The sequence below is a fragment of the Homarus americanus genome, unplaced genomic scaffold (genome assembly GCF_018991925.1).
Source record: "Homarus americanus isolate GMGI-L3 unplaced genomic scaffold, GMGI_Hamer_2.0 scaffold16712, whole genome shotgun sequence".
NCBI lineage: Eukaryota > Metazoa > Arthropoda > Malacostraca > Decapoda > Nephropidae > Homarus > Homarus americanus.
The window spans coordinates 1,109,328-1,134,756 of record NW_024757794.1 but is presented as its reverse complement, the minus strand read 5'-3'; the positions used below and the strand labels follow the sequence as shown (position 1 = coordinate 1,134,756).

At 35.7% G+C, this 25,429-nt stretch overlaps 1 protein-coding gene across 5 annotated transcripts in view; it reads right to left on the bottom strand.

The window, feature by feature from the left end:
- LOC121857797 (GRIP and coiled-coil domain-containing protein 2-like) overlaps positions 1–25,429 on the bottom strand; it is a 33,640-nt gene that overhangs the window by 3,503 nt on the left and 4,708 nt on the right. For 3 of the 5 annotated variants that reach the window (XM_042354015.1, XM_042354019.1, XM_042354017.1), the window contains 17 exons: positions 20,691–23,249; positions 19,764–20,009; positions 16,821–17,000; positions 16,102–16,263; positions 15,108–15,275; positions 13,780–13,947; positions 11,241–11,441; positions 10,727–10,942; positions 9,364–9,471; positions 8,622–8,720; positions 7,933–8,023; positions 5,735–5,870; positions 4,858–5,083; positions 3,602–3,904; positions 1,923–2,114; positions 948–1,130; positions 146–254 (listed from right to left, as the gene is read on the bottom strand). In XM_042354015.1, the coding sequence (XP_042209949.1) occupies positions 146–254; positions 948–1,130; positions 1,923–2,114; positions 3,602–3,904; positions 4,858–5,083; positions 5,735–5,870; positions 7,933–8,023; positions 8,622–8,720; positions 9,364–9,471; positions 10,727–10,942; positions 11,241–11,441; positions 13,780–13,947; positions 15,108–15,275; positions 16,102–16,263; positions 16,821–17,000; positions 19,764–20,009; positions 20,691–23,249 (5,347 nt within the window). The remainder of the gene's footprint in view (positions 1–145; positions 255–947; positions 1,131–1,922; positions 2,115–3,601; positions 3,905–4,857; positions 5,084–5,734; positions 5,871–7,932; positions 8,024–8,621; positions 8,721–9,363; positions 9,472–10,726; positions 10,943–11,240; positions 11,442–13,779; positions 13,948–15,107; positions 15,276–16,101; positions 16,264–16,820; positions 17,001–19,763; positions 20,010–20,690; positions 23,250–25,429) is intronic. The other 2 variants (XM_042354018.1, XM_042354016.1) reach the window with 2 other exon arrangements.

Genomic DNA, 25,429 nt, shown 5'->3' with positions numbered 1-25,429 from the left:
AGACACGAAGTCACTGTGCTCATTTATGACTACAATATACTATATGTACACTGTTTAGTGAAAAAAGAAGGTACACTATACTAAACAAATAATAGAGTGACAAATTAAAAATTCAGTATTGCATTAACATGATGAAGTAACTTACCAACTGCTAAGTGCTCAAGTTGTGATGTTTCAGTCGGTGACAACTGCAGAACAGTCTTAAGAACTGGAACCAAATGTTTCCTTTCTTCGCCATTCTTCAACACTAGGAACTAGAATTAAAGTGAAGCTATTACTAAAACAATTTTGGAGCAATAAAAAGAAGAGGGAGAAATGATGAGTGTGACAGCAATGTATTGGGTGAAGCAAAGAATAGAAAATAGGGATATAAAGAGATGTGGAAGGAATGGTGTGCCAACAAGGGTTTGTTAGGAGGATAGTATGGACATACTGAGAGGATGAGAAGTGATAAATTAGTAAAGTAAAAAATTATCTAATTCAAAAGTAGATACTGTAATGTGGAGTGGTTTTGGGGATAGACAGACTGCTGTATTTTATGAAGTGACAGATAAATTATATGGAATCCTTTGGGCTATGTTATGTTTTAAGACAACACACCTGATACATCAGCAAGAACTAATGAATGAGTGCTAATACAGTACAGTATATGAGGTGAAGACTGCCTTGCTTTTCATTCTGGCCCTTGTACATCATAGTATGAATGGACTTGATTTTCACAAGTGCTTTGAACAGAATTTGCCAACATTTCTGCCCCACATAATCAATATATTGTACAGTACAACTTTATGAGGTGGGGTGGGGGGGCAAATATTGGATGCCAAAAATTACAAACAATTTAATTTTCTTCCTTTCACTTTCTTATATTTATAGATAGATATAATTTTATTAAAATACTCCCAAACAGCAATTTTATTTATCAAGTTAAAAAAAAAATAATAACTAACCTTGAGTATGACATTCTTCATGTACTCCATGTTCTCCATATGTTTCTCACGATCTTCATTTCTTACTGACCTTCTAATTTCTTCTTTAAGGGCATCTGAAAGTTGTATGAGCTTAGCATTCTCTGCCTCTGACTCATGCAGGAGGGTCGTCAACTGCTGGATTCGTGTCTCACCAGCACTCAACTGTAAAAAAACATAAATGCTAAGACAAAATATTCAAGTTGATAAACATAACATACTCTCTATTCAATAAAGCATCACACTAAACAATTTTCTTCAAAAGAGGTTTTCAAACTAAGGTACAGTACCAGTATCCTCGAGGGCATGCAATGGTCTTCCCAGGGGTTATGGGATGAACAAACTGTTTGATTTTCAATTACATTAGAGGTCTCTCTCACTCATACTGAGAATTATGTTACCAGAAAAATTCAGCATAAGCAAATAAGGCATACAGTAAATAAAGAGTATGGCATACAGTAAATAAAGGGCATGGCATACAGTAAGTAATAGGTTTCCATGGTAAAATGGAGGTTATGTACCCAGACAGACTCAAACAAAGTCTCCTTTTGATGATTATGCTATTGTATTAATTTCAAGAATACATTAACAACAATCTAATAAATAAATACAGTACTGTACTATAAATTTTATTGAATGAATCATCCTCCAATCTTTATACAGTAACTTAAGTCAAAGTAGGAGAGGTGACTATTAACTAGGAGAGGTGCTTATTAACAAGAGTGGTGACTATTAACCAGGAGAGGTGATTATTAACTAGGAGAGGTGACTATTAACTAGGAAAAGTGACTATTAACTAGGAGAGGTAACTATTAACTAGGAGAGGTGACTATTAACCAAGAAAGGTGACCAATAATTAAGTGAGGTGACTTCAATAACTAGGACAGGTGTCTTACTATCCTAAGTCTACACTCCATACATAACACTGTACATAACTGGTAACTTTGACACTCTCACCTTGGTCTCAAGTCTAGCAATTTCCTTCCCTGTAGCATCTGTGTTGAGGCTGGCAATGCTGATATTATCATCCTGAGATGTTAAGCCAACAGAGGCAGGCAGAGGGGAGTTTATGAGTTGGTCTAGGGGCGGAGGGCTGTAACCCCTAGGTTTACCTGGGGAGCGATGCACTGGTTCTACCCACTCTGAGCCCTAAGGTTAAGTGAAAGACACTATGTTAATGATTATAACAAAGTACGTACTGTACTTATTTATACAGGCAGTCAATGGATAACCTTATAGAATTTTACCAAATACAGTAGGTATATAAACAAAACACTGGACAATAAAGTCCATAACAAAGTACAGTAACAAAAGAACTGACGAACTGCCCAAATGGCTAGTAAACTAATTTTAATACTAATAATAATTCAGGCCAAAACAACATAATACAGTGAACCCTCACTTTACGCGGTCAATTGAACCCACGGAAGCCCGCGTAAAGCGAGAAACGCGTTAAGTGAACAACATAACATATGGGATTAAATGAAATAGAGACCGGCTGACCCCCAAACTCCACTTTTTCCGACACAATACCTATGTTCTAGTAAAAATAACATCTTAATTTTATGATGGTACATGCACACAATTAATACTTAAGAGAAATAGAGAAATACAGTCGCCAAGTTAATGTCCATTCAAATAATGGACTCAACTCCCTCCACCTCTTCTCACAGTACACTCGGTGGCTCTTCCCTCACTGAGAAATTTATGGGGGAAAACCACTAGATTTTAAGGTATAGTAATAAATAATACCTCAAACTAAGTTAGGATAATATAATTGACATTGCTGGATTCCTTGTAAGACCAGGAATATTTTGAATATAAATGTCATATATTTTGCACAAAAGATAACATATTTACTCAGAGTACCGGTAAACAAAATACTTACATTAGATCTAAAATTTGTATGTCTAATGCAAAATCTATGATGTTTATATTCAAAATGATCATCAAATTGTAAGAATTCCAGCAATGTAAATTATATTCTGGCCGGGTAATTTGTATGAATTTTATGAGCTAAAACAAATATCTTCAGTTAATAAAAAAAAAGTATTCTTCACGACACTATCTGTCAATCAAAGTACCCCACCTTGCCTCCCCCCCTCTTCTAACCGCACCAGTTGGTCGGTCGGTCCCTCCCTCCCCCCCACCAACCCTCCCTACCAGAGAAATGTGTGGGAGAAACCAGAATATTTACCTTTTTAGTAATAAATAATACCTCAGACTAAAGTTAGGATAATATAATTGACATTGCTGGATTCCTTGTAAGACCAGGAATATTTTGAATATAAATGTCATATATTTTGCACAAAAGATAACATATTTACTCAGAGTAAACAAAATACTTACATTAGATCTAAAATTTGTATGTCTAATGCAAAATCTATGATGTTTATATTCAAAATGATCATCAAATTGTAAGAATTCCAGCAATGTAAATTATATTCTGGCCGGATAATTTGTATGAATTTTATGAGCTAAATAAAAAAATTATACTTCACCCGCGTATATGAGTAGATGTACTGCGTAAAGTGGGAATTCCGGTTCTGGCAGGGTACCGTGTAAATGTAGAAACGCGTAAAGTGAAACCACGTAAAGCGAGGGTTCACTGTATACCAAACAATAGTATCACTAACCTCTCCCTCTTCTCTGACCATATTAGTGACATCAATCCTGGGCTCATCATACCCATGACTGGGCTGGCGACGATGCTGGTTCGCGCTGGTCTGGTTTACATTTAGCACACTGTGATCCCCTTCAGAGCGTAGTGGATGAGAAGTACTGGGAGTCGCTTGCAAAGTGCTGCTGGAGGACGTTACTGGTGCTGAGGTGCTGACAGTGTTCTTCAATTTCCATAATTTATCCTCAGACTCTTCCAGTTTAATTGTGAGTTGCTCCACTTCCCGGGAGTGTGTCTGCCTCACAGTATCCAACTGTTTCTGTTCATCAAAAAAAATTAAAACAATATTTAGTTTATTCTCTTTAATTAGTACTTTACACTTCGGCTTCATTTCTTATAGCCTTCATACTAAACAATTTCACCATGGTGATGGTACAGGAGTCCTCACTATATGTCAGGGATGTGTTCCAGAGAACAAGCAACTTAAGAGTGTAACATTTTATAGTGAGAAATTTTTCCTCATAAGAATTCATGTAATTTGAGGTATCAGTAATACCCCTTGAAAGCTATGGCTGCATTTCTGGAGAGAATGCTTTCAGCAAATCAGCTTACGTACAATGGAGTCATTATAACATGCTGTATAGTATTTAACATGGAAATACATTCCTAACAACATTATTTGAGTGATACAAAGGTTTATTATGGCTCAAATTGACTACTTTTACATTTAGACAACTAATTAATGAACAAACAAGGGAATAGGTAGATGCATAATACACTACAATATTATTTATTAAGTGCTGAAGATAGATGTTGTGGTAAGCAGTGACAGCGGAGGTGCATTAGAGATGGAGAGAGCTGGCAACACTGAGGGATGGTGAAGACGGTCAGCTGTTCACAAAATGTAAACAAACTACCGGGAATTTTATATGCTGCATGAACTCATCTGGGATTGAAGGATCTTTTGGGGGAAAACTTAATATAATGATGTTTTATTAACCCAGCATCAAATGAATAATAATAATGACAGTTGGTCATTTACTTCTCAAAAACACCAATTCCTCTAAAGAATTCACTTGTGCTCGAAACACTACAAAGACTTGAGAATAAAAATAGATACTGTACTACTGTAAAAGATCACAAAATGTGATATTTTGACTTCGATCATTCATAAATCCTTAAGTTTCAATACTTCCTAAACCCTGTAATTCTTCATCACTGTACACTGTTCAGGATCATAAGCTTTCAAAAAAGATTAATTTTTTCACTAACCTTGAAGTTATTACTCATTGCTTCATTCTGGTTGGACATATTTCCAATGATCATTTGGTAATCGGCAATTTTGGCTTCCATTTTACTTTCCAGGCTGGCAATATTTTCACGGTGATAATTTTCCCTCTTCTTTAAATCCTCAGACAGTGATGCTGCTTGTTGTGTAATTCTATCTTTCTCAGATTGTAAGAAATTGTGCTCTGTTTGGAGGGCTGACAATTCTGATCTGAGAATAAGATTTAAAAAAAAAATATTAATTATTTGGGATGGGCATACTGTTGAGTAATGCTGCATTGCATGAAGTTAAAAAGGTAAACCAGATATATATAGAGAGCAGGGCTGTGCAAACCCTGGCCCATGGGCCACAAACCTTTCAATGCTGGTCACACCTGAAATTACAATGAGTCCTATCTGAGGACTCAAAACCTAAATACAGTAGAATCTCTATACACTGGACTTCAATACTGTACACCCAAAAAAAAAAAAAAAAAAAAAATCCAGACTCTCTGAGGTACTCCAGATTTCCCCCTCTATTCACCAAAAATATTTTAAAAAGTCCAGCACTAGTATAACTATCCATAGTCGTTTCCCCAAACCCTATTTTCCCCATAATATATAAGGTATGCCCATTATAGATTTGGCTAATACATCATTTTTAAGGAACCTAAACCACACACAAGATGAGACTAATGTTTATACTGCATATATTTTTTAGAAAATTAACTATCTTACAAATGTATAGTACAATAAAGGTATTTAACTCATAGTTCCTTCATTCTTATAAAAATTCTATACCCTGTATAAGATTTGCAAACAGCCAGGGTGTGGACTTTTTGTGAGAAACTACTGGTTAGTGAATTTTCAAGAAAATACTTACTGGATCTGCTGTACTTTTAGTTGTGTTGCTTCACAATCAGCCTGAAGCTGATCCTTTTCTGACTGTAATTCATTTACATTAACTTCTGGTGGACGATTCTTTTGTCGTAATACACTAGTGGCTCTGACTTTGTACCCTAAAGGAAAACAAATATGAACGTCAATTAAAATGCTCCAAATATTAGCCTGCATGTAAAAAATAAGTTTTATAATACAAACTATAAGGGACAGGTATATTTGGATGATAACCAGTGAATTTGTTTAAGGTTAAAGCAGTATATAATGACTCCCAATACATTTTTGAAAACTGATACAGATTCAGGAATGAACACATACATATTTAATTTCTCTGGCCAGAATCTTCGATCCCTAGAACTCTCTAATAGCCACTTTTTTTTTTTGAGCATTCCAAGAAATTCTAGGAAATATCTCTCCATTCCGTGCATGGGAACGAATTTCCATGGATTGCACCATGTGCATTTCCATAAAATTCAGAGAAAATTTCTCCGTTCTGAGCATGGGATCGAATTTCCGAGAGATTGCATCATGTTTCGGATGTGTGGACGCGTGATAGGAGTGTGAGTGGGAAGGCTACGAGTGTTCATGAACTATAATTGTCCACTACTGTCATGTGACTGCATGGGATGTCTATGATTGGCTGATGTATCTCACAGCCTATCTCCTCAAACTCTTGCATCATCACATTATTAGTTCATTGTCTGCTACCATTGTACAAGCTTGTTCGCTCGCTCACTGCTGTTTTCGCATACGATCTGTATTGTGCAGTACAGTACTGTACATTACTGTACCAGAATATAATCAGCCAAAATAACTTCTAAAGCAGTGTCAAGATGTAAAAAGTGATTTCAGTTACAAACAGCATACTGTAGCTACCATACATTCAGTAAGTGTGAAAGTACCATATGTACATAGTAGAGTGGACAGTGTATGCCTACTTTAGGTTAGTGTGTAGAGGGTGTACGTTCAGTATACATTACATATACAATCCCTCCTTCTTGGAGGGAGAGGAGAGGGACCGTAACACCAGCTACAGGAGATGGTAGAGGACAAAGGCAGCCCATCCTGTGTCATCATATCACCATTTGGCCAGCATGCATCACAAGCCCAAGATGACAGCATCGTTCATTATAATGTATACTATACAGTAAGGTATATTTTGTTTATTTACAATATATTGTATGTGTACAGTAGTGTTTGCATAAATAAATACAGTTCTGTATCTGTCCATGCGAGATGCATAGTTTAGACTATACAGTATACAATTTTTCATGGGGATGAGCAAATTCGTCTCCATATTCGGAAAGCTCTCAATCACGGAGCCGCTCTGCACCAATTATTCCGGCTAACAGGGATATCACTGAAGTACAAGTACACAAAAAGTAATCTATTTAGATTTCTTATATCATAATCAAATTATACAGTGTAAGACATGGTTGTGTAAATTTTTTTTATGAAGATTTCAAAGCATGAAAAAGGAATGAATGATTGTTAAAATTAAGGTTTGAATGAAAGTGCTATGTCACTAAGACAGTTAATCACGTAGGTTAATTAAGTCTATTCTCAACACAGATGTCAAACTTGTATGTCCAGATCTTCAATCAAATGGGTGGCAATAATTAGTAATGACTGAAAGGGGCTAGTGGCCCCACATGACACTCAGGGCTAGTGGCATCACTACACATACTCAGAGAACGGTAACTGTACATAACTCCTTGGTAAGCAAGTGTTTTTGATGTGAATTATCGAGAGCTATAGTAACTTTTAGGAAGAATAACTGTTAGTGAAAAGTCATCAAAGAATATTGATGAATTGGAAAGAAAAAACTTGGTAAAATCTTGGTCGTGACAGCTAATGGCTATGGGGAGTATGAATGGTTGTAAACTAAGAGTTACAGAAAAGAAAAATGAAGGAAAGATTCACAGAGGACAAAGTGGTGACAATTGACTATTACAATACCTAAGTTCCCCCTATTTTTAGCTTCCATAGCAACCATTACAATTCAAAGAAATTGTTTGGTGATTTTTAAGTGAGGGATGATGATACACTGGGAAATTAAGTGTTGTTTCTTTCTTTTCAATGTTTAACAGAATTTCAGGCATGAAAATAGCTTTTTGACCATTTGGATTTTTTCAATAATAATTTTGTGACATAATCAAATGATTAAAGTGACAGTCTCACCTTCAAACTCATTTTGAACAGCATCCCGCTCAGCCATGAGTTGCTGCACTTCAGTTTTGTGTTTCAAGAGCTGTTCCTCCAAGACCTCGATCTGTATAATACATATACTGTATTGAATATATGGCATTAATAATAGACTGGAAGTAAATTTTATCTGCAAACAAGAAAATAAGTTTGGTTTATAGTGAAAAGTAAACAATATCTCAAATGTAAGGTTGTTATTATTTCTCAAGCCATTTCCATGACTGCTATCTATTAATGATAATTCATTACTGTATAATTTTTGGGGTATGATAAAACCATTTAGCCATTTTTAGTGTGTATTTAATCATTTTAGTGTGTAAGTATCCATTTTTTGTGTACTGTATATTTAATTTTTAGTGTGTAGCTTCTTACATCCAGACCCAATGTTAAAATGATCCAGTAACATGTAAACTTATGTCACACTTTAATGTGTCTACACAGTAATGTGAACCCTAATTTGCATTACTGGGTGAATCCACTGCACTAACATATGTAGGAAACTTGTAGCAGAAAGGAACACCAAAACAGAACTTAATTAGTAAAGCAGCTAAACAGAATGAAAGCAGTAATAGTAAATTAAGATAAGAGTTTGTATTTGCTCTTGATTTCAGCCACCTTGCAGCACAGGAAGAGAGACAAAAATTAAATACCACATTTCAACTCACCTGTCGTTCAGATGATAACTTGGTTCGCCTGGCTAATTCTTCAAATTTTGCTTTCTCACTGGAAATTTCTGCTATTACTAACTTTTGCTTTTCAACCTCCTGTGAAACAAAATAAAATACAATTAAAGTTAGAAATGACTCATTTTAAGACAAGAAAAAACACCTCATCCTTACATCACACTCAACACACCTTATTCTTAGGACCAAGCAGAGTGACTCGTACTAACTCTCCTTCAAACATCAGATACACTTCATGTTTGTGAATAACTTCATCATAAGCTTGTATGACAACAACAGCTAATACACAACTAAAGTATGAGGACACTAAATACATCTCCCTCTTTTTTAACCTTAAATCACTTACTGTCATAAATCACCCAGTCAATGTAATTTCAATATTCTTGTCTCTTTATGTAAAGCATCACTTACTTCTATTACATGTTATGTACAGTACACCACATCTACCTTTTGATATACAGTACAGCAGTCCACAATCCTCATCTACGGTACCTTCTATCATCCCTGTATCTATAGATGTGTCGTACACTCATTCCACGTACCAATACTATCACTCAAATGTACAAAACTAACTTGCACAATTTCATGGAAAAAACCATGATTATTATTGCTCTTTATTCTTGTTACTTACTACAAACAAAATGATGATAAATAAGGTATCTTATCTTATTAAAGAGTTTTGAACCACTAAAATATGACATAACAGATATGTGACCACTACAACCTGTGTCAGGTGTTCAATAGTAACCCGGTCCATCTCCTTGGTGGCTGAATGAGCTTCCTGGGCGAGGCGTAGTTCGGCCAACTGTGTTTTGTGTTCCAGTAAAAGTTTCTGGGTTCAAAGATGGCAGAAAACAGGGGCTGAGTTAGTAAAGTTGCAAACACCATTTACTTGATTAAATTAAAAGAAATTCAGTTTAGGTATTTGCATATCATTTAAAACATGATTAAAAACTTAGTAAAGTCACACCATGCATACACATTTTATTAGGAAAAAAACAAATGCACCAGAAAAATCAACATTCCTATTTCATTACTTCTTAATTAAATCAAATGTTCAATTTCAAATTGTTTGTGCCAAAATTCCTTACAAGTCTCTGTATCTGATGCTAATCAAGCCAATATCTCTTGATTTCTTTTACATCTGCTATATGATACAGGAAATTTAAAGAAAACACTTTATACTTTATAAAAGTTGAAGGTTAAGAGTAGGGTAGTAAATTAATTACAGCCAGTCAGTGCTTGAGTCGAAAAAGATCAAATAGAAGGTCATTCTGGCTGTTAACTTTTATAATGAAATTGTTCAACTATTGAGGCAGACAGTTAATATTACTATTGCTACAACTTTCAGATCTCAACAAATTATGGCACCAATAATGCTAATGTGCAATCTACAGTACATAAATAAGCCTGATAAGAATGTCATCAGGAATTTCAGGAAGCATTTAATCATTTACTATTTTATTAAGACTAAAGTTTGCAGTATGGGATGCTACAGATGCCATAACAGATATAAAACCACCAAACTAAAAAAAATCCCTTGTGGGAGCTATCATTACTTTCTGTATTCATACCCATGCAATTCATGCAGCATGGGACTGCTATTCCAGCCTTAGGACAATTTTACACTTTGTGCTAATGACCCCCACACCTTAAGTCAAAGGATTAATTGGGGCAGATTACAAATTAAATATATCTGCAGCATTCAATCAGCTTGGATAAGTCATTTGCAGATATTTATTTATTTATTAATTAATTAATTAATTTATATTTACTGTACTAGTTATATGCCCCTTCAGGAGTAACAAAAATAATTTGATTGTCCAAAAATTAAATCCTTGTAGAGAATGTTTGGAAAGCTTGATGACGAGTGGTTCTTGGGTATGGGCAGGCAGGGTACGTGGAGTGAGAGGGGCTTTGTTTGGATGAGGAACACCAGAGTAAAATACAGTACTGTACATATGTTATGGCAGTAAGAGTAAATGAATGACAGCAAAGGACAGAGAGTCTGACTCCAGCTACCTTGCAGTACAGCATGAACAACCTTACAAGTGTGAACCAAAAAAAGTAATTATATTATTACATACCTTCATCTTCTCAGCTCTCTCTCTCTCAGTGGCCTCCTGAGTGGTGAGATGAACCAACTGGTCCTGAAGACAACTTGAACGATCTTTTTCTCTCTCAACTTGTGCCTGCAGCTCCGATATAAAAGAACATTTTTCTCCTAACTGACCATTCAGTTCCTCTACAGTAAGTTCATAATCTCTTATTTCAAGGTCTAAAAGGCTTCTTGTTTTAGAATCCTGTGTAAAAACAAAAAATTTAATTATTTATATCAAACACATCACTCAGAAAGAAACACACAATTATCATATGTAATTTCATTCTACACATGAATTTTTGTCATAAATATTAATGCTTCCCACTTTTGAAATTAGACAATGGTTTATAAATTTATCAATAAGCAAAGCTATTTCTAAGCTCAAAATTACATCAACATAGTCTGTGATGAAGCACTGTAAAATATCAAGTCCTGTTAGTGCCACAAACTACAGAGTCACAATTCATTCAACAGTTAATGCTAAAACCTAAATACTGTACCTGCTTTACTTCCTCCAGTTCCTTTACAAATTGAGCTGCTCGTTGTCTTTCTTCTTCCATTCTCTCTTCTGCTTTCCTTCTGCGGTCCTCAAGTGTTTGCTGCTTTTCAATTTCGGCTGCTAATCTTTTTTCCAATGATGTAATTTGTCCTCTCAGGCTCCCAGCTGCATCTTCTTGGCTTGAAATTGTCACTTCTAAGTTCTAATTAAGGAGTGGATAATATTCAGTCATTTAACAGAAATTATAGTACTGTATAATAAGTGTCACTTTTCTAAAATCAAATTTGACTTTGTATGTTTCCTATTACTGAAAAGAATAATGATACATATAAAATCCTCACCACCATTTCACAGCCATATTCAATGGTTGCATGGGTTAGCTGGGACTACCTGTTGTCCTGGTTACCATCAGGTAAATCTAAAGTAAGTTTATGGCTGGATGCCCTTCTTTTTGCCAACATTATATGTAGGAATTTCAGGCACCCTCTTCCTTGACACAATTATTATTCTGATATGAAACTTGAATAATTCCTCTTGCATTCTCAAGAAAACACTCTGAATACAGTACTAGAGGAATGATAAAACTAGAAGAGAGTAATGATGTGCTAAAGAAATACTGTACAGGTATTGGACCAATTATCCGTCATGCTTGGGACCTTGGAGTTACCGGATAGGGTGTTTTTTCCAGAGAATTTGGAGTGCCAGGCTTAAGAGGCACTAAATGTACAGTATAAACTCAATACAGTCAACCCTCGCTTTACGCGGTCCCACATTCCACGTTTACGCGGTACCCTGCCGAAACAGGAATGCTCACATTCCGCGGTGCGTGTACCCCTTTACGTGGAGAGCGGCTGGCGAGCCGCGCCATTTTTGGAACCAAACCTCCCGCCCTCCGCCATGTTGTGTAAGCGGCGCGAGCAGGGTGCGCACACGGTCGCCCAGTCATCAAAACATTACCGAGTTCTTCACCCGCCACCCACCACAGCCGGCCCAAGTCAGTGATAGTGATAATTATAGTGAGGATATGGACTTATATGGACTTTGAGGGGTTTGACAAAGAGGCCCTGCAAGCCTCTGTGGTGGATAGTGATACAATTGATACAAGTGATACAGGTGAGGGCCAATAATCTGCCCTCTGCCTCGGAACCAACCCTCCATCCCCGTGTGCCCAGCCATTTTTTCTACTAATGTAAGTGTTAAAAAAAATAATATTATTGATATTTCTCTTAATTATTAATTGTGTGTGCATACCATCATAAAGTTAAGATAATATTTTTACTACAACATAGTTGTGTGTCGTCAAAAAGTGGAGTTTGGGGGTCGGCCCGGTCTCTATTTCAATTAATCCCATATGTTATGTTGTTCACTTTACGCGTTTCTCACTTTCCGCGGTACCCTGTGGGTTGAATTAACCGCTTAAAGTGAGGGTTGACTGTACTGTAATTAGTTGCAAAGCCTCTGTTCAGGTCACTAGATTAACCCTTAAGAGTAGCTTTACCCTTACACTGTAACATTAAAACTTAAAATTGTTGGCATATAAACAGCAAAAACAAAAGCATGTAAATAGCAATAATGAAAGCATACAGTATAAAGCAAAACAATATTATATAAGTCAGTGCACACAATGCATCACAGTCTCCACTGATGCTTGCCTTGGAATGCAGCACCGTCCCTAGCAGCAGTTTTCTGAGTTGTAGATCCCCTGGCCTCCAGATGTTTGAAACATAACTTCATGGTGGAAATCCCTAGATACTTAAACTTTTATAACTTACAATAATTATTATTTTGGGGGACACTTTCTGTATGTAGGATTGTGTGCATGTAACTTAGTAAAAAAAATAATAAAAAAATTGCAGATCTACCAGGAATTCTGAGGTGAAGAATATCCATAAAATAACACAGGTGAGATGCAGTTGGAAATTTTCCTGTCAGTCCACACCCGCCCTTCCTCCTACCTCTCCCACCCAGAATTCACTTTCCACTCTTCATTTTTCTTATTTTAAAGTTTTATATTATGTTTTCTATATTTCTGTGTCACGTTAGAGCATTAAAATGATATTGATATTATATTTTCTTTTGTTCTAAGTTATATTAGAACAATGAAATATTTCCACAACTATTATGGTCTCTTATGTAAATGAACACTGGCAGCTGGTGCTCAGCTGCAAATTATAAATATTTGATGAGTGTCTTTAGACAGCCTAACCAGGAGGGGAGGTGGTTGCACTGATAGCATTTCTGCATGTTGTTTGTCTGAAATACAGTAACTTTCAAAGCCTTTCTTCACCTACCACATATATATGTCTCATTATCCAGTGTTTTTAAGACTTCACCAGTTATAGTTCCTTTCCACATAATGACCCAAAAGATCTGTCTGGTTTATCTTCATCGTTTCAAAAAACTTAACAACAACTAATGGTTTAGTACCCTAAAACACCATTAAGCATCATTTTCTCAAAATAAGTTTAAAGGTGTAGAAAAAGAGACAACTCTTACAATCACTAGCATCACCAAGCAAACATAGACCTAAATTACCTTACCTTAACAGTTCTATTCAGAATCTCATTTTCATCTTGCACATTTGCCAGTTCAGACTTGACAGTTGCTAACTGTTCAGCGGCAGAATTTAGTTGTTTCCCTTGGTCTTTTAGCTCCTTAGTTTTACTATCAACTTCATCTTGCAGTCTGTCAATCTCACCTTGAAGTACCTGATAATATCAATATCTATTAACATAATATATTATATGTTATAAATTGTGTTTCTAAAGCCATAAAATACTATACTATACAGCATCATGATCCCTAATTAATATTTTTAGAAAACTTAGTAATAATAGTGCAGTGAGCCTAAACGTGTCAACAGTGATTCCTTAATAACAGAGGTTAGCACCCATGGTTCACATGCATTTCCACAGTTTAGAAGACAGAGTTGAAATTTGGTAGAGAGGTGCAAGTGGCCTTGGGGATGGTCGTGCATTATCGCCAGTCCCTGCCTGCCTCCAATGCTCTCATTGTCCTCTGGGGTCTCCCACATATCATAGTGACTGGCATTTCTGTTGTTTCTTGATTGTCCTTATAAGTCATCACCAACATGAATACAAAGTGACTAAAAGTAGCAAGAGTGTTGGTGCTAGCAAGAGACGAATAAAACAGGTTTAGGGTCAAGGTGAAAAGAAACTGATAAGAAAATCTATTTTGGTAGAGGTGGCAAACAAAGCAATTAAATGTTTTGAAAAAGGAGATCACACTGCCAATTTTACAGGTGCAGTGGGCCTTCATGAAGCAACCATATGTATGATTTGTGCTCATGCAGATTATAACAACAGTTTACAATTCTTACTGTAACAATATTCTCTGGCAGGTTATTGTGATTACCAGTGTGTTTAACCTACATTCAGTGTGTTGTCTGGTTTGTCATCATTCAGTAAACAATGACACAGATATTTGTGCATCTTATTTACAATAACTGTGTGTTTCATCGTCATCTCTATGCTAGGTTAGCTAATAAAAATTGTGCAAGTATTACATTGTATTACGGTAGTTTTACTGTTTGAATGTCACAAAATTGTGATAAAATGGGTCTAGGGCACCACTGTACATTATAGGTTGTGGTACACATCCATATTTCTCACATTTAAGTAATACTTGTACAGTAGTTCATGACAACAAATTCAGTTTATGCAAACATTTTCTGGAACACAACCCCCACATATATCAAGGACCCCCTGTATCTAAATACAGTACAGTACTGTACAGTAAAGGGTTTCATATGATTGTGAAAGTAGTAATGGAAAAAAATTAATATTGACTTGTCAGCAAGCAGAACTATGCCTCACACAATAATTAAGACATTTTCACCACACAGTACCTGAATGTTTTTGGATACAGCCTTCATATTGTCTTTAACTCCTACATCCACCTTCTTCTTAAGATCTTCTTTCTCCGATGCCAATTTATTGCGATTTTCTTCGGAGGAGTTCAGCTGTGCAGTTAGTTCGGCTACACGTTTCTTTAGCTTAATGGCTACACTTTTCAGCTGGAAGAAATACACTTTAATGGTACATTTCACTATCAGAATAAGATTTAAACTCAAAGAAGGGCATTAAATGCTTATACCATCTCTGGCAAATTCCCTGTATAACATCTACTACATTACAGCACCTGAAACATAGTACAGTATTGTATTCACTATTATATAGCATTAAACACTCATGAGTGATATTTTTTTTAAACCTAATGTGTGGAATCACAGATATCATGATTAAAGTTTTTAATGTAATCGTGCATGAATATTATCACCCTCAATATGCATTTGTCATGGGCTGTTTTATATAAAAAACACTTTTGTTCACAGTTTGCTAAGTGTTGGCAAAAATAGGATAAGTGATTAATATGAATAAATGATGGAGGGTATCATTTGTTATGAGTTAGGCCTATACTATACAGTATTGGGAGATACTATCTCCCCTCCACTCCCTGTCCAATAACACAGAATGAAGGATCAATTGGCATAAGCCATGATAAATATTTTCTAGTTTCATTCATTCAACTACAGAGTAAAAAAATTCAAACATACATAAATTTAAGTAAGCTATTGGATAAATGAAATAGGTTATGTGAATATTTTGATGAATGTACAAAAAGTTATTGGTAATGAGGAAGGGGTTTTGGGCCTCCAGCCCCAAATCCTATTTTTCAATAGAAATTAAAGATACACCATGAGTTGATTCCATGATTAAAGAAGTTTATGCACCACAAATATAAATAATGTAGGTATGCAAAGAACCCCTCCATGAATAATCCAAACTGCAAATATAAAACGTGTTAATACTGAGTGAGGTTCACTGAACAATACAGTTTACCTTCATATATCTTTCCTCGAATGTGTCCTCCAGTTCCTTCATTCTCTGTGTATCTTCTGCACGACTAATAGTACTTGTACTCATGACCTCACTCTGGCCATCATGACCTGCACCGGCATTCTCACGACTAGATGACACCTCATTCTCCAGTGCCTGAATTGTCTGAAAAATTAAAGAAGCCTCAAGTCATTACAAGTACACTAAACAGTACTGAATTTTTTTCCTTTTTTTCTCAAAAGTAAAATTTTTCCATCTTTAATCACAGTTGTCAATGGTTACTGGAGAAGTGAGTCTAGCAAAGTGCCAACCACATCTATTTTATTCACTGCCATTTATTCTTTTAACTTACTTACTGACTAGAAATGTTCTGCTATTGTGCTCCGAGTCCACAACAAGTCACTTATATAGCCCTTAACCCTTAAGCCCCAGGTTAGAGTGCTGCTGGCAGTACACCCCCTCCCACAGGGTTAAATCAAAAAAAAAAACTAAAAAAAAAAAAAAAAGGCGGGAAAATAGTCGGACGTTCTGGAACGTCACCCAGGGCCTAAGGGTTAAAAGGCACCCAACATTACATGATGTTCACTGTAGGGACGGCAGCCCACATCAGGTTCACCTTCCTTACTGTTTAAGGGTTAAATAATCCATCCATTGTTTCACACAGGCCAGCAACACTCATTAACTAACAAATAAATCACCACAGTCAAATAACAATAACTTACCGTCTTTAAACTGGCCCTCTCTTGCTCAAGGTTCTCTATCTCTTCCTTTAGTTTGCTGATCTGTTGGGTGTCTGTAGGTGGGGAAGTGGGGGCACACTCACTACTATATGACTGTAACTTCTCTGTGATGGTCTGTAGCTGTTCCTGCTTGTTGGCCAACTCAGCTTCCCTGTTATACATCTAATAAAAGAAATAAAACACACAGCAAATAACAAATATATTTTATCCATAACAGAGAGAGCCAAACATTGCTTGGTCTCTCATACCTGAAAATTCAAATGTATATTACCTACTTCAAAACAAGGGGTAACTTCAAGAGAACAAAGTTTAGTATGAAACTGATTTTGGAACATGTATGTATGTATGTATGTATGTATGTATGTATGTATGTATGTATGTATGTACTACTAGGTAGTAGGTAATAGGCAGCTACCAAACAGGGAGATATTACCGCCTAGGAAGATATTGGAAGCATAATGTATTGTCTAATGGTAAACCCTGCTGCCATATGGCATCACGGAAATTGTGACCAAGTCCCAGGTTGCTGATCTGATTTTCTGCCTCATTTACACCCAATTGCAGGGTCTCAATTGTTTCTCTTATTACTGACAACACAACATACATACAGTATATAATTTCTCACTTTTGATCTTTTTTTCATTTTTGTGTTTCTTTATGGTTCTTTATTATTATTATTATTATTATTATTATTTTATTATTTTTTTTTTAATTTTTTTATTTTTTATTATAAATTTTATTTACAGTACTATGAATTATTATTATTACTACCCTGTATTATTATTATATTTTCGCCCCCAGGCCTCGATGTGGGTCAGTGACCTGTGCCCGGGTGGGCTAACCCCCCCCCCCCAAAAAAAAATTGTGTGTGTGTGTGTGTGTGTGTGTAAGAAGGACCTTTATAAGGAGTTGAATTAATGATCTAACGATCGCTTATTTCAACTGAAACATGTACAAACATCCCTACTGTATAACGAAATTCGCTATACAGGTATCCCTCGAGATATGAACTTTTGATACGAAAATACAGTGGTCCCTCAGTTAGCGAACAGTTCAATTAACGAAATTTCGGTTAATGAATTACCTCCCATAAGGATCTTCAATTCAGTTAACGAACAAACCTTCGATTAACGAAATCCTTACGACAAACACATTTTGTTGTGAGCATCAGCTGATGGGCTAAATTGCCAATTCAGTAATCTGCACTATGTTTACATTCGTTTGCAGTGGATTAAATATCAAGAAAGTTATGCTCTTTAATATTTTTGCATTTTTTATATTAAAATTAATAGTGATTTTTAAATTTAGTTAACATATTGATAATATATGCAGTACAGGGGACTAGTTTTTTGTGCGCCCATCAGCTGCTTGACTCACCCACCAGGCGTCAGTTTGGCTTTGTTTACAGTGGAGTGAGCATTGATTTTGTTGGTGTCTTGAATATTTTGCATTTTTACATTAAAATTATTGGTCATTTTGAAATTTAGTTAACGTATTGATGATATATAGCGCAGTGCTGTGTTGATTTAAATAAAATAATCTTGAATTACACCTAGTGAACTTAAAATTTTATTGGTAAAATTACTGCATCAAGCATGGGTCCCCTGAAAGGTGATTTATCCTCCATCCCCACTTCCTTCTCTTCTCCCTTCTCCTCCACCCCCACTTCTAATTCCCATCATCATCATCATCATCAACCAGGAACCTTCTACATACACACCTCAAAGTAAGTGTACTTTACTGCATTTTGTTTTTACTTTGTATGTACTTTTCTGTGAGCTGGAACCACTTACCCAATATCCCATTGAAACAATGGATTCGGTTAACGAAATTTTTGGTTAACGAAAGACTCTGTGGAACGAATTGTGTTAGTTAACCGAGGGACCACTGTACACTTACAGTATACGAAATTCTTAAATTACCTCCTCTTTTTCGTGTTACAAAAGCTTTCACTGCATATATGAATTTGGGTCCTGGCAAATATTGAAATTACGTGCCCCCTGGAGTCAGCTTGGGCGGCCACACCCCCCCTCCCCTTAGCGTGCTCTTACCACGCTGAGGTTGGAGTTATGTTATGGTTATTTTTCAACTCATAATTTCTGTTATATAATCAAAACTTGATTTTTTTTTCATCCAGTTACAAGCACACACAATCCAACATACAAAATGTGCAAAAAAAAAAAAAAATAATAATAATAATAATTTTCATAAGGTCATAAACATTTCTTCATGCACCAGCAAGAGAGAGCAAGATGAACTGGGGGGGTCATTTTATAGTTATTTTCAACTCGTAATATTGCATAAATAAACTTAGCTTTTCACTTTTTTATTCATTTACATGCACACACAATCTTACATACATAACGTGAAAAAAGTAAAAGAAGGAACTATCATAAGGTAAAAAAACAAAAAGGGAATAAATATTTCTTTGTGTGTGAAAGCAGGGGAGGGAGCACTGCTTAGAGTCAGCAGAGGTGGCTGGGTTGGTTGCTATGGTGACACTTGAAGGTGGCCACGCGAGAAGCAGCCAGCATCTACGCAAATGGCGTGGCTGGCGGCTGCGTTAAACATTAATTTAGCTTTTCCTTAATAGTTTTAGCAGCAGATTGTATGTTAATAATGTGTTAGGTAGTAAATTACAGAAGTTGTTTACTATTTATCATTAGTTAGAGATGTGTTTTCTTGTTTGAGAACCAATTTCGTGTTTTTTGGGTATGAAATTGGGACATTTTAGTCATTGGGGGTCAAAACCCATTCTTTCCCATATGATTTTCTATTTGAGATACGAAAATTCACCCCAAAAATTTGTTTTTGGAGCCTAACCTACCGGTATTTGTATCTCGAGGGATACCTGTATACCAGTCTGGTCCTGGGGAAGCTAGATTTGGGGGGTTGGACCCATAATACAAAAGATAATCAACATACCTTCATTTGCAACTCCTTTAAAAGTGAGGAGGTTCTCTCTAGTTCCTCTGATTTTTCTTTGTTAGTGACCTCTAACCGGGATATCCTTTCTCCTCTCTCACGCAGGACCTTGTTCATCTGGTTCAGCTCCGTCAGCAGCTCCTCAGATCGACCAGTTAAGGCTTCAATATTGGAATCAAGCTGAACTTTATGGTTTTCTGCATCCTTTAGTGTCTTCTCTAAGTCCTCTTTCTCATTTCTCAAACCCTGTGAAAAACAGGATGACTAAACACTGAGATATTTCATTCATTACAGTCCACACTATGGTACTCTTAAGAAAAATCAGCCTCCACCTAGCCACCCAGTATCACAGTTGGAAAAAAGACTTGAATAAAACAACAACTAAATTTAATTTTGCCATCTCTATCAATAAGAACACCCTAAATATGCAAAAATATTTCCTATATCATTAGCAATTCAGAAAGATAGGAGTTATATTAAAGGTTTACATATGTCTTTCTATGAAAAGTTCTTAAAATATTGTAAGTAAAATTTACATGAATGTTAGCCATGATATGAATACTGTACATCACAGCAACTCCTGTGGTCATTTTATTCTTCAAACTATTGCTTTGTGCTGAAATGATAAGGTAGAGATTAAATTTCTAACAGCATTCAGAAATCTCTCCTCAGGTGTAATGGATTTTTATATGATCACTTCTATAGTACAAGAGGGAACACTATAAACAATTTCATATATTTTTGCATATAATACTGTAGAAGACGACAAGAAAAGGATAAAAAGAGTACAAACACAGCAACATACACTTGCTCATGCCCTCATGTGGAATGTGAAACAACTCCCTAACCACCATACTAACTGACAGGTCCATATCATACCAAGTTGAGCTATCAGTTATGCTACATGAAAACCTTTAAATTACTCACCTGTATTTCCTGCTCTGCCATCTTCTCATTACTCTGGAGCCTCACCACTTCATCATGTAGCTCCCTGGTCTTCACCTCAAGCTCTTCTGTCTTCTTCTGCAGGACAACATTTTCACACCTTATACTTTCTGCTTCTCTGAGTTGACTATCTTGTTCTTTAATAATAGAGTTTAATTTTTCTTCTAACAAACTTTTTTCTTGATTCAAATTGTCTTCCACTGACTGTTTACTCACAGTAAGGGAAGCATAATCTTGTTTAAGTTTAAGTTTCTCTGTTGATAGTGTTGTGAGTTTCTCCTCTAAGTCATGCTTTTCATCTAACCAACTTTTCTCATTAGCAGCATGCTGCCTAATCACATCTTCTGATGTGTTTTCCAAGCTTTCAATCTTATTTTCTCTGACTACCTTCTCAGAAACTAAAGCCTCCTTTTCTCTAAGAAGATTTTGAAGATCTTCAGTTTGTTTTTTAAGTAAATTGTTAAAATGTATTTTTTCTGTAACAGAACCTTTACACTTAAGCATAAGAGCTTCTCTTTCTTCTTTAACAGTTTTTAACTCCTGTCGTAAGTTATTAACAAGTTCTTCTTTATGATTATCCCCAGATGTTATTTTACTTTCTAGTTCAGCTCTTCTGTTTTCTGAAGAGAACAACTTTGCTTCCAAATTACAGATATTCTCTTCCATTTGTAATTTTTCCTTTTCCAAGGACTGACTCAACTGTTTTTCTTTTACTGCCTCAGCGATCTGATTTTCAAGCTGGTTCTTTTGTGTCGTCAAGTCTTCCAGTGTGGTTGAAACCTGAATGAATTTGAATCTTTCTTCTTTCAGAGTGTCACAAAGCTTGGCAAATGCTGATGATGTTTTCTTACACTTTTCTACCATAAAACTATTCTCCTCCACATCAAGTGCCTGTGTTGAATTAAGGTAGAACAATATTAAGTTCTTAGTAATACTTTCAAAGCTTGAAGAAAATAAGTCCCAAGTTGTGCAATCCCTTGAGTGAATCAAGTTCTTACTATGATCCTGAATCTGTTCAAGAGCAACAATTAAATGTTGAACATCTTCCCCAGATTTAAATCTATCTTTCTTACTGAGTGCTGTAATGAGTACTTCCTGTACACTTTGTAATTTGGCTACAAGATCTTCCTGGTCAGCTGGAAGCAAATTCTTGCTTAACATAGGGTACACCTCCCTACACACTGATGTTAAGGATATTCCAGTGTTCTGTAATATGTCTGAGAAAGTTTTCATATTTTCAGCTTCATTCTGCAACTGTTCCACTCTAGAAGTAAATTCTGTATTTTGGGATTTTAGTTCTTTTATATCTGTAGCCAACTGATCAGCTCTTGCTTTCTCTTCCACTGCAGTTTTTTCTAATGCACTAACCGATTTTGAAAATTCAACATCTAAATTAATTTTTTCCTTCTGAACAATATCTAAATTTTCCCTTATATGAGACAGTTTGTTCTCTAGGTCTTCACATGTTTCCAATAACTTGTTTTTTTCATTATTAAGTTCATCTACTTGTGCAGTCAACTCTTCACATCTTGAGTTGTTTTTTATCAAATTGCTGTGTTCATTGTCTATCTGGATCAACTGCTCATTAAGTCTATTGTTCTCATTTTTCAGTTGTTCAGTTACATCATTTTTCTCCCTTTCTAAATTACTTACTTTTTCCATTACCTCTCTATTACATGTATTACTTTTTTCCAGTTTTTCTTCCATGGCATTAAGTTTTCCTTGAAGGTTTTCTACATCAACATGCAGTTCTTCCAATTTCCCTTCACTTTGTGTTTTTTCTTGTCTCAAAAGTTCTTCCTTTAATTTAAAATTTTGAATTTCATCTTGCATGGACTTTTCAATATAAGATTTTTCTTGTAATAATATCTGCAATTCTGAGTCTTTCTGTTCATTACTTTTTTCAATTTCTAAAAGTTTTTGTTTAAGGTTATTTAATTCTCCAGTAGTGTTGGCTAATTCATTTCTTTTCTGAGCTTCCAGTTCCTCAAGATGCTGTTCAAGTTGTTTTTTCCTCTCTGCTTCTACTCTCAGCTCCTCCCTTAATGTGTTTACATCTGATTCTGCTGCTTCACTTTCTTTCTTTAACTCTGTGTTAATGTCTTTAAGGGACTGCTTCTCCTGTTCAAGTTTCAATATTTTTTCCTGTGATTCTTTAAGACTATCTTCTGAACACGGAATTAACATGTCATGTTCTTTCAAATTGTTTTCAAGTTCGTGAATTCTGTCCTGATCTTTTTTTGAACTTATAACTATTTCTTCATTTAATTTCTTTAACTTCAAAACCTGACTCTCAAGACTTCTAGCTCTGTCCTCAAGACATTTCTTGTCATTCTTAGTACTCTCCAGGATAATCTCTGATGCTTTTTTCTCTTCTTTCAAAGTATTCAGCTCACCCTGTATCTTGATACCTTTAGCTACAAGTTTCTGTTGTCTTTTCAACTCCTCTTCAAGAGTCGACTTTTCATCAAGAAGTTTCTTACACTTTGTCTTGAGGATGTCCACCTGGCCAACCTGTGCTTGTAGATTTTCCACTCTTTCCTGTAATACAGTACTTAATTAATGAGATCCTTACTGTATATACTATAGTATTACTACCAATAAAAATGGCTTTAACAGTGCTATGCATTACATCTTACCAATAATATCCAACCTGGGTACTGACTCATATGGTAATTTCAGATGAAACCATTTTGACTAAATATTACACAGGAAATATAAGGTTTAGTTTAGATATCAAATGTGTGATGGCCTTAGTGTATGCGAGATGCAATGTGGTATATGAGTTAGTACTGCCCCCTTTAACACCTTATATGAGTAAATGTTAAAGCTGTTGACAGCATAACATGCATTAACCTTCACTGGACAGCATCACAGTTAAGAAAGACATATATTGTATGCATACAATATAGCATGATGACCACTATATAAGTTTAGTTGACTATACGTATATAAAAATAGGGCTGTATTACAAGAGTCAAGATGGCTGGGATGTCACATAGGGAGGAGGGAGAGTGCAGCTGGCCACAGTTACAGCACACTGCCTCAATACAAACGTTCACTTCCCAGTGGTCTTCATCTTTCTTATTTTAAAGCTTTATAGTATACTTTATACTATAAAATGCTGTATTGTATTGTATATGGTACATTTTGACATTGTTTGGCAATTTCCTAATTTTTGTGTTCGATTATTTGTTCATTTTCTGTTCAGTTTTTGCACCCTATTTGGATTGTTCCAAACATTGTTCCTCATTATTGCAAACAACAAACATACTCAGTTGACATACCTTGACTGCTAGAGAAAATATTATATTTGTAATTACTGTGCAAACAAATATTTGTTTAAATGTACAAACAGCACTGTAATAATAAAGTACTGTAAATAATACAGTAATAAATAAATGTAACACGTACATAGCGAAGTGAGTTGACAATATGTATACAGTATAATATTCAGAAAGTGAAATGGTCACACTGGTAAATGAAGTAAAAACCCACATTGCAGAAATAAAAGACAAAACCTTGAAGCTGATATACTGTACTAGGACCCTCTTCAGCCAACTAACAGAACAAAGCAGGGAGAAAGACCTATCTCCTGAGTTGAGATGGGGTGGGGATTAGGGATAATCTTCTTGATGACAGTATTCAGGATCAGGTCAATGGACCCCACAACTACATCCAGGGCCGCCATAATACAGAGACCCCTCGTTTAATGAACACTTCGGTTAACGTAATTTCGATTAACGAACTGCCTTCCATAAGGATCTTCAATTCGGTTAACGAAAAAAAATTCGGTTAACGAAGTTCTTACGAACCGACCTCAACATGTTTTCGCTTGCACTGACCGGGCAACCAGCTTTAGTATTAGTCCGCCAATACATTAATCGGTTCTAGGGCTTAAATTCCTTACTATTTTAGTAAATATCAAGAAGTTTATACTATTCAATAATTTTAAAAGTTTAATATTAAATTTTTTAGTCATTTTAACAATTATTGAACATAACTGAAGGTAGAGTGACTAGTTTAATGTGCGGCATCCAGCCTCTTAACACAGCAAACAGGAGTTAGTCTCTCTCTGTTTTCACTGGAGGTAACATCTTGCTTGAGACTCTCTTCAACTAAACACTTTTTTTCTGTGTTTCCAATCAAATTATTGGTCATTTTGAAATATATTTTACATATTGACAATATATAATGCAGTGCTGTGTTGATTTAAAGAAAATAATCTTGAATTACACCAAGAGAGCTAAAATTTTATGGGTGAAATGGCGCCATGGGATGACTTCTCTTCCACCCCAATGCCTTCTCTTTTTCCTTCTCCTCCACCCCCATTCTAAATCCCATCATCATCATCCAGGAGCCTTCTACATACACACCTCAAAGTAAGTGAACTTTTCTACCATTTTTGTTGAATTTAGGAAATTTTCGGTGAGCTGGAATCAATTACCGTACCCAAAAACCCATTGAAACAATGGTTTCGGTTAACGAACTTTTCGGTTAACGAACGACCTTCTGGAACGGATTGAGTTCGTTAACGGAGGGGTGACTGTATTCTCACATCAAATTTCAAGAAAAATATTTTCCACATTTAATCTTGAGTGTTCCATGAAGGAATTATTTCTCTTTACAATGAGCATTATATAATATAATTTATTGTAAGTTAGAGGCAAGACACTGTGTAATAGACTCAACTTATACAATAATGGCACGCAGTATCCCTG